Source organism: Protopterus annectens, chromosome 13.part0, assembly GCF_019279795.1.
Source record: "Protopterus annectens isolate FY-2018-M chromosome 13.part0, PAN1.0, whole genome shotgun sequence".
NCBI lineage: Eukaryota > Metazoa > Chordata > Ceratodontiformes > Protopteridae > Protopterus > Protopterus annectens.
This window is the reverse complement of record NC_056747.1, coordinates 502,902,888-502,918,756: the sequence shown is the minus strand read 5'-3', so window position 1 is coordinate 502,918,756 and position 15,869 is coordinate 502,902,888. Positions and strand designations below refer to the sequence as shown.

The 15,869-nt window shown below is 37.5% G+C and overlaps 1 protein-coding gene across 1 annotated transcript in view; it reads left to right on the top strand.

Annotated features, from left to right (window-relative positions):
* LOC122787923 (dynein beta chain, flagellar outer arm-like) overlaps positions 1-15,869 on the top strand; it is a 5,188,001-nt gene that overhangs the window by 1,336,696 nt on the left and 3,835,436 nt on the right. Inside the window, exon 32 of the mRNA XM_044054850.1 lies at positions 7,594-7,813. Coding sequence (XP_043910785.1) covers positions 7,594-7,813 — 220 coding nt within the window. The remainder of the gene's footprint in view (positions 1-7,593; positions 7,814-15,869) is intronic.

The window sequence follows — 15,869 nt, the reverse complement described above, 5'->3', positions numbered from 1 at the left end:
AGAAACCGCAAGATTACCAAAAAGGAATTCCCTCTTCTTCTGATACCTCCCCAGATCATCCCACTGAGGAGGTCTGTAAGAAAAAAAAGTTTAAGAAAAAGCACTTGAATTCCCCAGAGGAATCAATCACCAATGATACTGACTTTGATGAAGGTGAAGGTTCCCCAAGATCACCCCCAGTTGATGTCTCCTTTGGAGACATCCTGGAGATTCTGAAGCAAAGGGGTTATTAGAAGTCTCAAAATCCTTCCTCCAATGAGTTTGTGTACCTGCAGGCTTTTGGCACTCACCAGTCTACCTCTTGAGTGACTCTGCCCCCAATGAGCTCATTCAGTAGATCTGTCAGTGGCCATGGAAGGCCCCTGACACCATTGAGCCTATCCCCAGGAGACCTGACAAAATTTTAACCACCCTAGATAAGCAATTTTGGTCTAAGGGTTTACCTGTTGATGCCATAGTCATAGTGGCTGCAATTAAAAATGAACTAGCTGAAGAGAATTCCTCTATCCATCCACTTAACAGAGAGTCTCAATTGATGGATAGATTTGGGAAGTGAGTCTATGCATCATTGACCTTTGCACTAAGGCCCTTGAACTTTTTGGCAAAATTTACCAGACTGCAAATGGATCTAATTAAGGAGTTATCAGATACCCTGTCAGGAGCCGTTTCTGAGGAGGTCCAAGAAAGAGTTGTTTCCCAGTTGGTTACCTTACAGTCTGTATCAAACTCGTCCATGAGACTCATTGCTCATGCAGCCGAAGGGACCACCAGAGCAGCAGGTTCAGGCATTGCCATTAGGCGACACACCTGGATGCACCTGTATGATTTTTTGGAGCCATTTAAATCTTCATTCATCAAAACACCTTTTGACAGATCTTCCTTATTTGGCACAAAAGTTAAAGACACATTATCCAAGTGTGAGAAAGATGGAGAGACACTTTATTCTGTGATTGTACATTTTTCCACTCCTCAATGACCATTCTCTAGAAATAAGAGAAGCAGTGGGAAAATGTGGTTCAAGAAATCCCAAGGGCATTTTCAGGACACATGTGGAGGGAGTTCCCCCGGGGCAGAGTGGGGAGCTTTAATTGAAGAAGCCATCCACGTGGCAGAGGTGGCCCTCAGAACCAGGGTTTCAGAGATTTGCTGTCTGGCAAGCTGTTTCAGTGCTCCTAAAAGGAAGCCTGATTGTCTTCCTCTGGAGGCACAAGCAAACTGAGCAAAATAAACTGACGTGAAAAATACAATTCAATAGCTCAGTAGACACCAGTCCAAACACAAGTAAAAAAGGAAGTCCAGTAGTAATTCAAACGGTTTAATGAAGTGCTTTTCGTTATAATAAATACAATAACATCTTCAGATCACCTGACTATAACGAAAAATGCTTCATTAAACCATTTGAATTACTACTGGACTTCCTTTTTTGCTTGTGTTTGGACTGGTGTCTACTGAGCTACTGAATTGTATTTTTCCTCTGGAGGCAACTGGGGGGCATCTATCCCTGCATCTCAAAGCCTGGCTACAATATCTTCAGATACTTGGGCGCACAGGATCATTTCTAGAGGATATACCATACACTTTTCCTTTCTTCCTTCTGTATGCAGGAAAATGTCTGATGTTTCACCCAATCAGAAGGAACATGCAGTTCTTCAAATACAAAAACTGCTAGAAAAGAGTCATCCAAGAAGTACCACCAAACCAGATGGAGTCTGGAACTTACTCATGATTCTTTTAGGTCCAAAAAAGACAGGGGGACTGGAGACCAATTGTGGATCTAAGCATGCTGAACAAGTTGGTTTGGCTAACCAAATTCCGGATGGTCACGGTAGAGTCCATTCTTCCATTTTTGGAAAAGAATGATTGGATGTGTTCAACAGATCTTCAGGATGCATATTGCCTTATCAAAATGGACAAACAATCCTGGAGTTTTCTTTGCTTCCGGAAAGGAGCCAGTCATTATCAATTCAGAGTTCTGCCCTTCGGCCTCATTACAGCCCCCATGTTGTTTACCAAATGTATGCCAGTAGTAGCAGTTCAGTTGAGACTGCAGGTATTCTGAGTGTTTCCATATTTAGACAACTGCCTCAGTACTGCTCCGACCAGGCATCAGTTAGTAGAAGCAAGAGATCATGTCCTTCAGTCTTTTTCTTACTTAGGGATAACTATAAATTTCAAAAAATCACAACTGACTCCTACTCAAACCTTAGAGTTCATAGGAGCAATTCTAAACACAACGACTTCCACAGCCTCTCTTTCCCCTGCAACATTAGAGAAAATCAGAGTTTAGGTTCATAAAATCATCAACAACAGGAAAGAGACTGCACATCTAAATCTGCAAGCCCTAGGGTCCATGGGAACCGCTATAACTCTAATTCCTTTGGCAAGATACCACATGGGAATATTACAATGGCTGCTTGTGACTCCGGGGTGATACTGTACCAACCTGTGTCAGACTTGACTTCTGTTACCAATCTTTGCAAAAGAGATCTAGCTTGGCGTATACACTCCAGAGAAGTTCTTCTAGGCTGCCCCTTTGGCCCTTCACAACCCAAGGCCATAGTGACTATGGATGGCTCCCAGATAGTGTGGGGGGAATTATCTGGGCAAAAATGTCCAAGGCACTTGGCACCCCATAAAGGAAACTTGCATGTCAGTGTCCTGGAACTGAGAGCAGTGCTATTAGCATTGCAGGCCTTTCAAACTGCTCTTCCTTTAGGGACAATTGCAATTCAAAAAGACCGCATGTCAGTGGTTTGGTACATCATTAAACAGGGAGGAGCAAAATCATGTACCCTATGTCGAGAAGCTCTCAGAGTGTGGCAGTGGGTGATCTCTTCCAACTGCTTTCTGATAGCAATGCACATTCTGGAGAGTTCCAGTGTGATAGCAGACAAACTAAGCAGATGCATTCTCCCGCCTCACGAGTGGTCTATTAGTCCAAAGGTGATGAAAAGGATTTTCCATCAGTGCGACCAGCCTTGCTGCAACCTCTTTGACTCTTCCCTAAACAACTAGTCTAGCAACTACTTTGCCCTGATTCTCCCCTCTGGGGAAGTCATCGAGGCATGCTCTTTTTACACACTTGGCCCCCCTGGACCTCATTATGCCTCTCCCCTTTTTCCCTTGATCCCAAAATTTCTGCAGAAAGCAATCAAGCTGAAGACCAAAGTGATCCTCATTGTACCCTATTGGCCTCGACTGATATGGTTCCTTTTTCCTTGTTTTTATCTGGTTCATCAACCTTGGATTCTGGATCTGGTTCCTGACCTACTGTCAAATCCATCCAAATATTTTGAACCTTAAACAAAGCAGACAGCTTGGTTTCTCAAGTTCCATTAATAGGCAAGTAACCTATGCTCTCTTCCCCAGTCCATCATATTCTTTTAGCCTCTCATAAACTCAAACCATCCACCCATATATTTTACACTAGTAAATGGAAAAGGTTTACATTTTAGGCTTGTGACAATAATATTGACCAATTTTCAGCAACTAGCTTCACTTTTTAATACAGGAGCTTCTCCTTCTACCATTAAAATTCAGGCAGCAGCTATTTTTGATTTTTTATAATGGTTTTAAAGAATCCCCTCTGTCTTCTCATAAGCTTTGCAAGGGCTTTTTAAAAGGGACTCTCTTGCTAAGACCTCCTTTTAAAGATGCTATTCCACCTTGGGATCTAAACTCAGTATTGTAAGCTGTTGTCCAACCTTCTTTTGAGTCAGTGGCTGATTGTGATTTAAAGTTTTTATCCTGGAAGACTACACTTTTAGTGGCTATAACTTCTGCTAGGTGGATTTCAGAAATACAAGCCTTGTCCTGTAAGCCACCCTACTTGATTTATTACAGCGACAGGGTTTCTTTAAAAACTAACCCTTCCTTTCTACCTAAGGTAGTCTTGGAGGCCATTATCAACCAGATCCTTAATTTGCCAGTGTTCTTTCCCAACAAAAGCGAATATTGCTTACATTTGTTAGATGTTCAAAGACAACTGCAGCTTTATTTGTACAGTACTCAGGATATCAGGAAATCTGACCAATGGTTTACTTCTTTCATAAGTATGAAACATGGTAAGCCAGTGAGCAAGGTGACATTGGCTAGATGGCTCAAAGACTGTATAACATTCATCTATAATAAAGAGGGAGTTGAGTTGCAAATAAATATTAGAGGACATTATACTAGAGCTGTGGCTACTTCAACAGCCTTCCATTCTAGAGCATCTGTTGATGATATTTGTGCAGCAGCAACTTGGGCTTCTTCCCATACCTTTATTACTCATTACAAATTAGATTTGGTCCTCAGGGAAGAGCATCATTTAGCCCAATGGTGCTCAGGAATTTCCTTCCTTAAGTCCACCTGAGATCTAAGGTAGCTGGGGACTGTCCCATATGTCGAGGATAAAATAAAGATAAAGAAGTTATGTGCTTACCATAATGTTCCATCTGTGTTATCCATTTTCATTTATCCTTGACTCCCTTCCCTCCAATCCCCTGTCACTGTATTTTTAGTGGAACGGACAGCTAACATAATTGTTGATGACACATGCATATAGTTCCAGATATGGTCTCTGTGAATGCTTTTCCTTTCTTTCTTTCTTTCTTTCTTTCTTTCTTTCTTTCTTTCTTTCTTTCTTTCTTTCTTTCTTTCTCTCTTTCTCTCTCTCTCTCTCTCTTTCTTTATTTCAGTCTGTCTCCTGCAAACTCGATCTGAGGTAACTGGAAGAGGAGCATTATGGGTAAGGGTTAAGCTTGAGAGTTTTTGGTGATCACAAGCTGTAGTAATGGTTGAATGGAGCCTATAACAAGAAAAATAATGAGAGATCCTGTACAGGTATTAGAAGTATTTTGAAAATTTGTATAATGAAGAGAAATGTAGAAATCAAGAAAGAGCACAAAATTAAAATAGGAGGGGACGAGTCAAAAACAGTAATGTACAAGCAATCTTCAGAAAAGTCACCAGGACCAGATGGTATTCTTGTGAAAGTATTGGAAGTTAGGATGGATGAAAGTGATAAAAATGTGGAAATTTTGTTTAACAGTATTTTAAAAGGAGAGAAAGCACTAGTATCCTGATGGAAAACTGTGGTGACTGTAATACCTAGAGATTGCAAAGACTATCAGACCTAACTTCATATAGCCCCATTTCAATTTTAAACCATGATTATAAAGTGTTTATGTCTATACTATCTAAAATAATAGCAAAGGTGTTGCCAATATTGATAGATATGGGTTAATGAGGTTTTGTGGAGGGGAGACAAACATTTGAAAACATTAGTAGAATAATGATCATCCGGAGGGAAACAGAATGTAAGAAAATACTTTTGTTGTTGGTGAGTCCTGATGCAGAAAAAACATTTGACAGAGTGAGCTGGAAGTTTATATGAGTAGGGCAATGGGAGCGTTTTCATTCCCTGATACAAAATCAGTGTTAATTTGGAAGATATATAAGTGATAAAAGCCAAAAATTAAAGTGGGAGAGCGCCTCTCTGATAAGAGGCATCTGAACAGGGGAACAAGGCAGGGGTGTCCTCTTTCCCTTTTGCTATTTACATTATATGTGAAGCATTGGCAAAGAAAATAAGGAACTCAGCAATTCAAGGACATAATTGGTATGGTAGTCAAGAAAAATTGGCTTTATTTGCAGATGATATTATTCTGTACCTGATAAAAACAGAAATGTCTCAGCATTGTGGAACATTTTGAGACAGTCTCAAGTGTTTTCAGAATATAAAATGAATGAAAATAAAACAAAGGCTATAACTGTAAACTATGTACCCACAAACAAACTGGTTCAACAATACCCCTATTTATGGGGACATGATAAAATGAAATATTTAGGAGTATGGATTAAAAGCATTCTGCAATGTCAGCTAATGATATGTAGGAAGAGACTAAATAAATGATAATAAAAAATTGAGAATCTCGAAGCTCTTGCTTTTGATATGGATAGCAAGATACAAGCAGTGAATATATTTTTGCTCCCTTTACTTTTATGTACAGGTCAGGCATATTTTTATCAACAAGAGGAGAAGTTGTGAACAGTGTTTAAGAAATAGTTGAAGGATTTTATCTGGGAAGGGAAAGGTTTAAAGTTCAAATGGGATAAGCTGATCATTCCACTAGAGCAAGGTAGTTTAGGATTACTTGATATGAACTGATATTTTAGAGCTACACAGTTAAGGCTTATAAACATAACACAAGCAGAAAACTATAATTCAAAGTGGAAAGAGATGATGATGAAGCAGGGGGGAATTCAAAAAATAAGGAGAGAGTGGAATTTTGGATACAGATTCCTGAGGAGAATAACAACGGTCATACAGCATATTACATTCAGGAATTAACAGAAAGTATTCTAAGAACTAAACGAACATGAGAATGGAGAAAGGAGATTTTGCAATAGGGATGATTGCAATTAGGGGTATAGAGAATAGGCAAGAGGGACTGGAATTTACTGGGGAAAACTGGAAAAGGAACCAAAGTACTGGCAGCAAATAACTAGAGAGGGAAAGGTAAAAGACTTTGAAAAGGGTAAGAAGATATTTGGAGTGCAGGCTATAGACTGCCTTCCCTATCAAGGATCGATAATCAGAGTATTGGCAAAGACAAAGGAATATGGAATCTACAGTGAAAGACCTACTCATTTTAGTTGAATCTAGATCAGAAGCTGCTGTTAAAGAAATGGATGTGTTTTGTTTACATTTGTTGACACTTCTATTTATATGTTTTTCTTGACTGGCAGCTAAATATTTATATCCATGCTCTTCGCTTTTAGAGATAAAACGTCCTCTGCCTTCTCTGCTATTGCTAAGACTGGAAATGCAGACTGAGTTGTATTTCAGAGTGGTGTGTACATCTGAATTTCATGTGTGCATATTTTTTATGTGGATTTAGCTGTGTATTTTAGATAATCATTCAGTCTTCAACAGAAATGGTCCAAATAGTTCAGAGATGATAGTTTAATTTAAGACTTTTTTATGGCACTTGTCTGTATGCACTAACTGCAACTTCCTTATCAAACAGAAGTACTTAATGGCATAACTGTAAAAATGTAGAGTTTAATTTTTTTATATAATATAACGACATCAAATGGATTTTATTCTTGCAGTGGGTAGTTTCAAATCTGGCAGTCCTCAACCTGACTTAAATTGAGGCTTGAAGTCTTATGCCATGGTATCCCATTAGCATTGTTATTGTTATATTTTGTCATTGTAACTCACTGTTCAGCAGTGCAGATGTTTTTTTTTCAGTTAATTTCTTTGTCTACTTAAATGGCAGTAAAATGCCATGTAAATACTGAATTGTAATTGTAAACATAATTTGAAAAATTATGCATTTTGCACATTACATTGTTTAAAGCTTTGGTCTGCAAACCTGAGATTGAATCCCATCCATTCTGTTTCATTGCTTTGTGGCTCACAGAGAGTCACTTTAATCCTTTTGGTACTTGCTGTTTCTTAAAAAAAGGTTTACCTGTTTTGAGCTCTCTGGGACCTCATGGTGTGTTTAACACTCTGGTAAATAAAAATGAATAAGTATAATTTTTCACTGATTCTGCTTTATGTCAGACTTTGAAATCTCAGCTGTCTCTCCTGTTTTTTAGATGCCAGACACTTGTGAGAAACCTCACTCTGATGTGGCAGTGTGTTGAGGCTGTTCATGAACAGCAGGATAAGTGGAAGAAAGAACTCTGGCAAAATATGGACATTAAACAACTGTACAAAAGCACTTCACAGCAGCTGAAATTTGTGAAATCCCTCCCTGCTGAAGTGCACAGCTGGGACATCTATGATGAAACTATAGAATTCATCTCAGACTTACAGGTAAACAATAATACAGCATAATCAAAACATGAATTCCTAGGCATTTATGTTTTAAAGTCTAACATGAAGTTGAAAGATTCAAACAGTACACTTGTACGTAAGCATTATAGCCACCGATATCCTTCAATTCTGTAGACTCTGCTTAATATACTCTGTTACAGTTATGGAATTTCTGACTCTGAGCCAACTTTTGTTTTTCTTTAGTGGAGTGTGGGAGCAGAATCAGATTCATCATTGATTTTGATTTTGCATTTTATACTGGGTTCAGTTTGCAAAAATAAAACATTTACAACTCATTAGTGAAATTCTGTGGCTGTGTGAAAAGTGCATTTGATAGAAATCATTCAAGCCCCTCCCACCTCCAAGTTGGACAATCTGTACACTAAAAACTGAAATATTTCTAATAAATCAGATTCTGAAAGTCAAACATTTCCAGATGTATTTCTACTTTTTCTTGTTAATGTTTTAATTTATAAATGTCATTGTCATCAGTTTTCACTTTGTAGAGGCCACCAAATTCACAAATCAACAGAGCAAATTTTACCAACTTTGTTACTCTGTACTTTACACTGGTCATACAGAGAATCTGCTCCCTTGTTGTTTATTACAGTTTACCTGGCTATGTTACCCCATTTCATTGTTAATGTCTTTATCTCCTTAATTTCCCGCTTGGACCTTACTTTCTATGCATCGTTCTTGATGGATGACATTTCAGCAGCAAAGCAGATTGGTTTGTTATTTTAATAACATTTAGTCATCTGCAGTTATGTCCTACTGGTACACACTGTTTTTTGTCTAGTACTGTGTGCTGTATATGGTAGTATCATATAGCTAGCTAGGCTACCTCTGTAACTTGAAGATTACCACATGCCATTTTATATTTTTCTCGTTACTACTAAGGGGTTTTAGGTTGGCCTTTAAATTACCCTTTTTTGCAATCACATCCACAGTCACTGTTTGTTAGGAAAATTATGTTTCCTGAGATTTTATTCTGCTTTTTCTTTAGTCCCTTCTTTTATTTCTGGTGAGGCTATCCTTATCTGAAGTAATTGATTCATTTTTGCTTAACTTTCAGATAGAGAAACTTGGAGATAATTGATGTTTGATTTGCAACAGGCACTCTACACATCTTAACCTACTACCAATAATAAGAGTTTTGACAAACACCTAAACCTGTTTGACAAACACCTAAACCTATAGTACATGAGCATAGCTGTGCACACAGGTATTCCCACATGTACCCAGTTAAGTGCACTTGTGTTCTGAGCTTGACCTTAAGTAAAATTGCATTACACGTCTGTCCTAATTTGGCATATGTAGTTATATAACTATCACAATGATCAGACATAGCATATTGGAGATTTGTCTGGCCCACCTGTGCAGTAGGATTTTTTTTTTCAGAGATAATACTTTAAATTCAAAGGAAAACATATAAAAAGAGAATGGTACAAGAATTATGAGCCTGACTGGCTGATATGTGAAAAGTGTTTGTATAACTAAAGTGACAAGAATCATAAATGTATAACATTCTCAGTGTAATTATATGTTGCACATGTATTACAAAACAAACTGTGAATAAAGACAGCAAGAAAAACAGGGCCTAATTAATTAGTATGCATAATATATTCTTGGAAAGCAACAAAGCCAGCTATAATGTGCATCTGGTTAAATTATGTTGAGAAATTAGAATTTTGTTGTGGAAGTTACAATACTGAAGGCATAAGAAAAGACTGTGTTATTGCATCAGTTCATAGCTGACAAGACATACTGTTTTTGTTTTTAACATGTAAGCTCTAAACTATAATCTTTTGAAAACATAGTAACGCTTCTGCCGGATCACTTACACACAAAGCTGTCATTGCTTGCAAAATTATTTAATAAATTAAGTTATATGCAAGTACTTAACCACTGTGGTGTACTAGTAAACACACAACACAAGCTGCTGGAAAAAATGTTTATTTCTTCCATTCATAGTGCTTCACCTGAGAATACTTTTTGAGGAATACAAAAATCAGTTACTGGTTGCACCAATTCTTATATAAAAATCTTAAAATAGCAGCTGCTACCACTTTAAATGAAATTGAATACAGCCATGGCAAATCAATATTCAGATCTCTACATTACAGGATGTCATACTTAAAGATAAAATGATCCTCCATGCTGGTGAGGGGTCTTCTCTTCCAGGTTAACTTCAATGTGTGCCTTAAGCTTTACTTTTAAAACAGCAAAGCCTTAAGCTGCACTTTTAAAAGAGCAAAGTTTCCCCTCACGGTATTGAAAGGAATGCAATATCACTGGAGTTGCAGGGTTCAATTGGTTCAGTTTTACAGCATCCCTGATATGTTCTTGTGTATGTAATTTGATCCTTCTCAATATGCAAAGGAGAAAATACATAGAGTATTTATACAATTCATTTTTTAGTTTACAGAGATGAAGTTAAAAGTTCACCTATGATTTTTTATAAAATTATATAATTTGGAATGTGGAGTAGAAATTGTATTTGTCTTTAACTTAGTTGTTGATGATGTAGTGCAACTAGATTGTGGATTTTTTAAATAAGAATTACTGTAGCAAATTATTGATTTTTTGTTTTGTGTTTCCCTAGGAAAATACTCAAACAAAGCATTAGGGAGGGAACAATAAAATGAGCTTTGCATCATTCTGGGTTATATGTTAAAGCACATGAATTTATATTATAGTACATGATGCAACATCATACAGTAGAAGAGAAAAAATGGGTCTGCCTGAGGAATTGAGAGGCAAATGTACAGTTTAAATCAATACAGAAAAATCTTTTGATTAAAAAAATTGTCTTTAGAAGAAATCCTACGCTGTGCAGATGCATGGAAGTTGCTAAATACAATGCTTGAGAACTGCAGCTAGTTTCAGCCAAGAATACAATCAGCAAGTTCAACTGAGAAGTCAGAGATGCAATATAATTTCTTTTTTTAACTTTTATTGCATTATCACTTTAAACATAGGCAAACATACATTAACAGAAAAGGAAACAAACCATATTCTCCCCTTTTCCCATTTACATACTGTACATTTTACATCACACGTTTTCATTGTAATTATCATCAGTCCAACATTACATAACTTGCCCAATTTCTGCCTTTTCTTAAATCTCACTCATCCTCCTCCTGAACATCATTCTGCATGCATTGTTCCAGCAATTTCCATTTATTTTTATGTAATTTGCTCCTTCCATTTTCTAAAGCACCTTTTTCCAGTTATAGTTCAAATACAGTTGGTTTAGACTTTGATTTCTGTTTTCTAGTAATTGCCTTTTTTTGCAACCAACATAATTAAACTTAATAAGGCCTTACTACATCTAGGTAGTTCAGATCCTGTGTCCCAGCTCAAAAAAATCATACTGTTATTTACAGCCATTTGTTCACCCAATATTTTTGACACAGTGCTCTGTAGAAAATTTTAAAATCTACCAACTCATTACACTCACAAAACACATGTTCCCAGTTACCTCTTTCTTCCCCATCAGACCTCCAGTGATTTCTATTTGCTTGAAGACAAATTCTTTCAACTCTGCTTGGGGTATAAAAATATGTATGCAAACACCTCCAAGCAAAGATCCTAAACTTTCTGGACGTTGTTGCATACTTAGGAGACATACATATGTCCTGCCATTACTCTCATGTAAATTGCTTTTTCAGTCCGTCTTCCCATTCTTTTTTAACTTCCTTTGATTGATTTTTATATCATCGGGTAATATGTTATATCCCCTACTAATTACCCTTTTTAACAGCAGCTTCTGTTTTAGAGCAGGTCTTTCACTTAAAATTCCCCTATCCCTTCTTCTTTGCCTATAGTCTGATATCAGTCCCTGGTAGGGAAGGTAGTCTGTAGCCTGCAGTCCAAACATCTTCTTGGCCTCCCCCCACCCCATTACTTTTCCCTCTCAAGTTATTTTCTCACAAAACCTTGGTTCCATTTTTCTCCAGTACATTGCAGCTCACTCTTGCCTATTTTCTGTATCCCTGCTTGCAGTCATTCCTATCGTCAAAATCTCCTTTCTCCATTTGCGTGTTGGCTTAGTTCTCAGAATATTTTCTACTACTTTATAAATATAATATGTATGGTTGCTGTTCTTCTTAAGGATCTGTATAGAAATTTCCAATCTATCTCTATATCTGGCATTTCTTCCTTGCTTCATCATCATCATCATCATCACCATCCCATTTCCAATTTGAATTATAACCTTCTGCATGTCTTTTTATATGAGCGTTAACTGTATAACTCTAAAATATTCCTTCGTATCAGATAATCCTTAACCATAATGTTCTGTTGGAAGGATTGACTTATCATAGTTAACTCTTGACCTCTTCCCCTCCCAGATAAAGTCCTTCAACTGTTTATTAATTGTTCACAACTTCTCCTCTGGTTGATAAAAATATATCTGACCTTTACGTAAAATTAAAGAGACTAAAACATTTTCACTGCCTGTATCTTACTATCTATATAAATAGACAAGAGCTTCCAGTTTCTTAGTTTTTGTATTATCTTTTATTTACTCTCTTCCTACATATCATTAGCTACTGTAACAGAAACCATTTTAATCTATATTTCTAAATAATTTATCTTATTGTGTTCTCATAATTATAGGTATTGTTGAACCCATTCATGTATGGGTACATAATTTATGCTATAGCCTTTGTTTTATCTTCATTAATTTTATATCCTGAAAAGACTTGAAATTGTCTCAGAAGGTATAACAGCACCAATATTTTCTTTTCTAGATTTATCAGGTACAAAATAATATCTTCTGTAAAAAAGCCAAGTTTTCTTGATTAACGTACCAATTATATCCTTGCATTTCTGAGTCCCCTATTTTCTTTGCCAATGACTCTAAATATAAAGGAAATAACAAAGGGGAGAGAGGACACTTCTTCCAGGTTCCCCTGTTCAGACACAACGTATCAGAGGGGAACCCTCCCACTTTAATTTTTGTCTTAGATCCTTCATATATCCTCCAAATTAATCTTATTATTGCACCAGGGAATACAAATCTTCCATTGACGTACTCATAAAATCCCACTTACTCTATCAAATGCTTTTTGTCATCATCAAGACCCCCCCCCCCCCAGAAACAGCTGTATTTTCTTACATTTTGCTTCCTTCTGGATCATCACTGTTCTAGTACTGTTGTCATATATTTGACTCCCCTCCACAAAATGACATTGATCCATATCTGTGCATTTTGGCAAAACTTTTGCCATTATTTTATCTAGACATAAACAACTTACAATCATGGTTTAACATTGAAATGGTTCTGTATGAAGCTAGGTGTCATGGGTCTTTACCATCCTTGGGTAATACAGCCACCACAGCTTTCTTCCAAGATGTTGATGCTTTCCCCTCTTTCTAAAATACTGTTAAACAAATCTTTCAGGTCTTTATTACTTTCTTCCCTCATTCCCTTCCACTGTAGGGACTTATAACATCAGATCCAAGTATACTAAACATCATAGCACAAGACTACAAACTATCCTGACTTCTTCCTTTTAATCTTTCTGGTATGCCATAAGTGCCCACAAAGCAAAAACACCTGGTTTTACTCATTCTGTAAAACTTGTCTTATCAGGGGAAGTATAGAACTAGTTCCCCTACAATAGCAGCAAAAAGGTTTTTACACATGACTCTCTCTAATTCCGAGAAAAGAGGGCACCTGGAATTCCACTCTGAATTTATCAGTCCTAACACTCAATCCTCAACACTTTCTTAATAGTGTCATATTTCAAAATGCGGTGTCTGCAAAGTTTTCTTCCAGTGATCCTCCCTCAAGCTTTTTTGATTACAGTGGACCTCAAAGATGTCTGTTTTCATATCCTCATTCATTCGGATCACAGAAAATACTTGGGATTTTGTACCATTTGCCCATTGGTCTTTCTACAACACAAAAGGTATTGACCAGATACCTACCCTGTCATAGCATTCTGCAGGCTCCATGGTATACATATCTACCCATACCTAAATTATCTTCTTCTCCAGATCCCTTCAAGAGACAATCTTCTTCAGGATCTCAAGCTCACTGCGGATCTTTTTCTTCACTTGGGTTTCTCCTTTAATTTGTAAAAAGCTGTCCTATCATTTCAAGATCTGGTTTTCCTAGGCTGCCATAAGAACATTGTGTCCACAATGGCGTTTCTTTCTCGAGACAAGGTGCACTTTCTAATCTATTATTTTCAGTCACTTCTTCTCCAGGAATTGAGGGCCTGGCATACATGGCTTCAAAAAATTCAAACGATAACTTTAGCTAGACTCCATGCGAGGGAGATTCAACTGCCACCCTCTGAACTTCCCAATTCCTCTCTTGCCCTTCATGTAAATAAAATCCTAAGGTGGATCAGCCAGATATCACTCAATCCAGGGGTGCTTTTTCTTTTGCCTTCTCCATGCAAGAAGGTTTCAATAGATGCTTCAGACCTGGCTTGGGTAGCATGTTCTAATAACAAAAAGATCCAAGGTGTTTGATCAGGGCAGAACAGGAACAGCCACATAAATGTCAAGGAAATAAAAGCCTTGATCATAGCTCTTGAGTATTTGAATCACTTTTGTTTTCCAGGAACCCTCTGAAGCCTCACAGGCAATGCCCCAGTAATGTGGCACATAAGCAAGCATGGAAAGACAAAATATCTCTGCAGACTTGCCATGACCAGCTGGGAGGTGGTTATCAAATACAACTTCTTCCTTCAGGCAGTTTACATTCCCTCACAGAAAAATACAGTGGTAGACTACCTGAGCAGATCCAGATGTTTGTTGAACAGGGAGGTTGTCCAGTAGGTTATCAATGAGTAGGTTGTTCTGAAAATAGATCTCTTCTGCCTCCACCCTGATCAGGCATCTCAGACTGTTTTCTACAGAGTTCCATGCCTGATGGCTTGGAGAATAGATTCCATGTCAATCTCATGGAAAGGAAATTTTCTTCATATTCTTTTCATCCCTTTCCTTTGATTCTGAAAGTTCTTCTCAAAATCAAGAAGGACAGCCCAACAATACAGTTGGTGACTACCTTTTGGCCCAGACAGTATTGGTTGTTTATCATTATATCACTGTTGCAGTAACTTACACTATATGAGGTGTATCCTTTCATGATCAGACCAGCCATTCAGTTTCCAAAACTTTAAGACACCTTCTACATACCATAGCCATTGCACAGCATGAGAAAGGCAGGATAAAACCAGTGCCTAGGGTGCCACAATGTTGGGCCTTTCTTACCGCAGAAGTGTGCTGTTCTCTGTCAGCCTCAGGTGATCAGTTGGCTAATACTTCTCTAAGGCTGAGCAGATAAGTACCCCATTAGGGATTGCCTTCCACTTCAACAATTTTTGTAAAGAAAAATGTTTCTTTTCCATCAGAAAATTATACTTGAGGCTAGTTCTGGTCTTTTTAGTGGTCTCACATTGTTTTGCCTCAGTTTTTTTTACATTTTTGGTCTTGGTTCCCTATGGAATTCTTACAAATATTCATTTTTGTTAGTAGAAAAATAACATTTACCTGAAGTCTGCTGGCTTGGGGCTAAGACTTGTGGTTTTGGGGATTGTCATTAAACATTTTTGCCTGAAAACTTAATTTTTAAGTCAGTATTTTTCCAACTTTTCAAAGATTCACTTTCCTCTTGCTATACACATTTTCAGTTGACAGTTAGTCCTGAGTTCCTGTGGGGAGTCCATTATAAATTTTATATATTTTTATTGTGATAAAAGCATGGTGTTTCTGTAAAACAGTGTTATGAGGGGCTGGAGATAGTGTGTTTGATGCTTGTAACTGAGAAGTTTTACCTTAAAAAATAATTTCTTTAGTCAGGAGTTAAGAGCAACTCTTCAGAGCTCCACTGCCCACGTGTGAGACACCTTTTGTAGCTAGGATTTTGACCTTGGCCCTGGAAACTCAATCATCAAGCTACAAGAGAAGAAAAGAAAACTTATCCACGAAGCTTCGGTCTTCACTCTGGCTTCCTCTTCATCTCAACCTGTGATGAGTGACTCCACCATGGCCATTGATTGTTTCTTGGGCTGTTTATCTGTCTTCCTCTGTC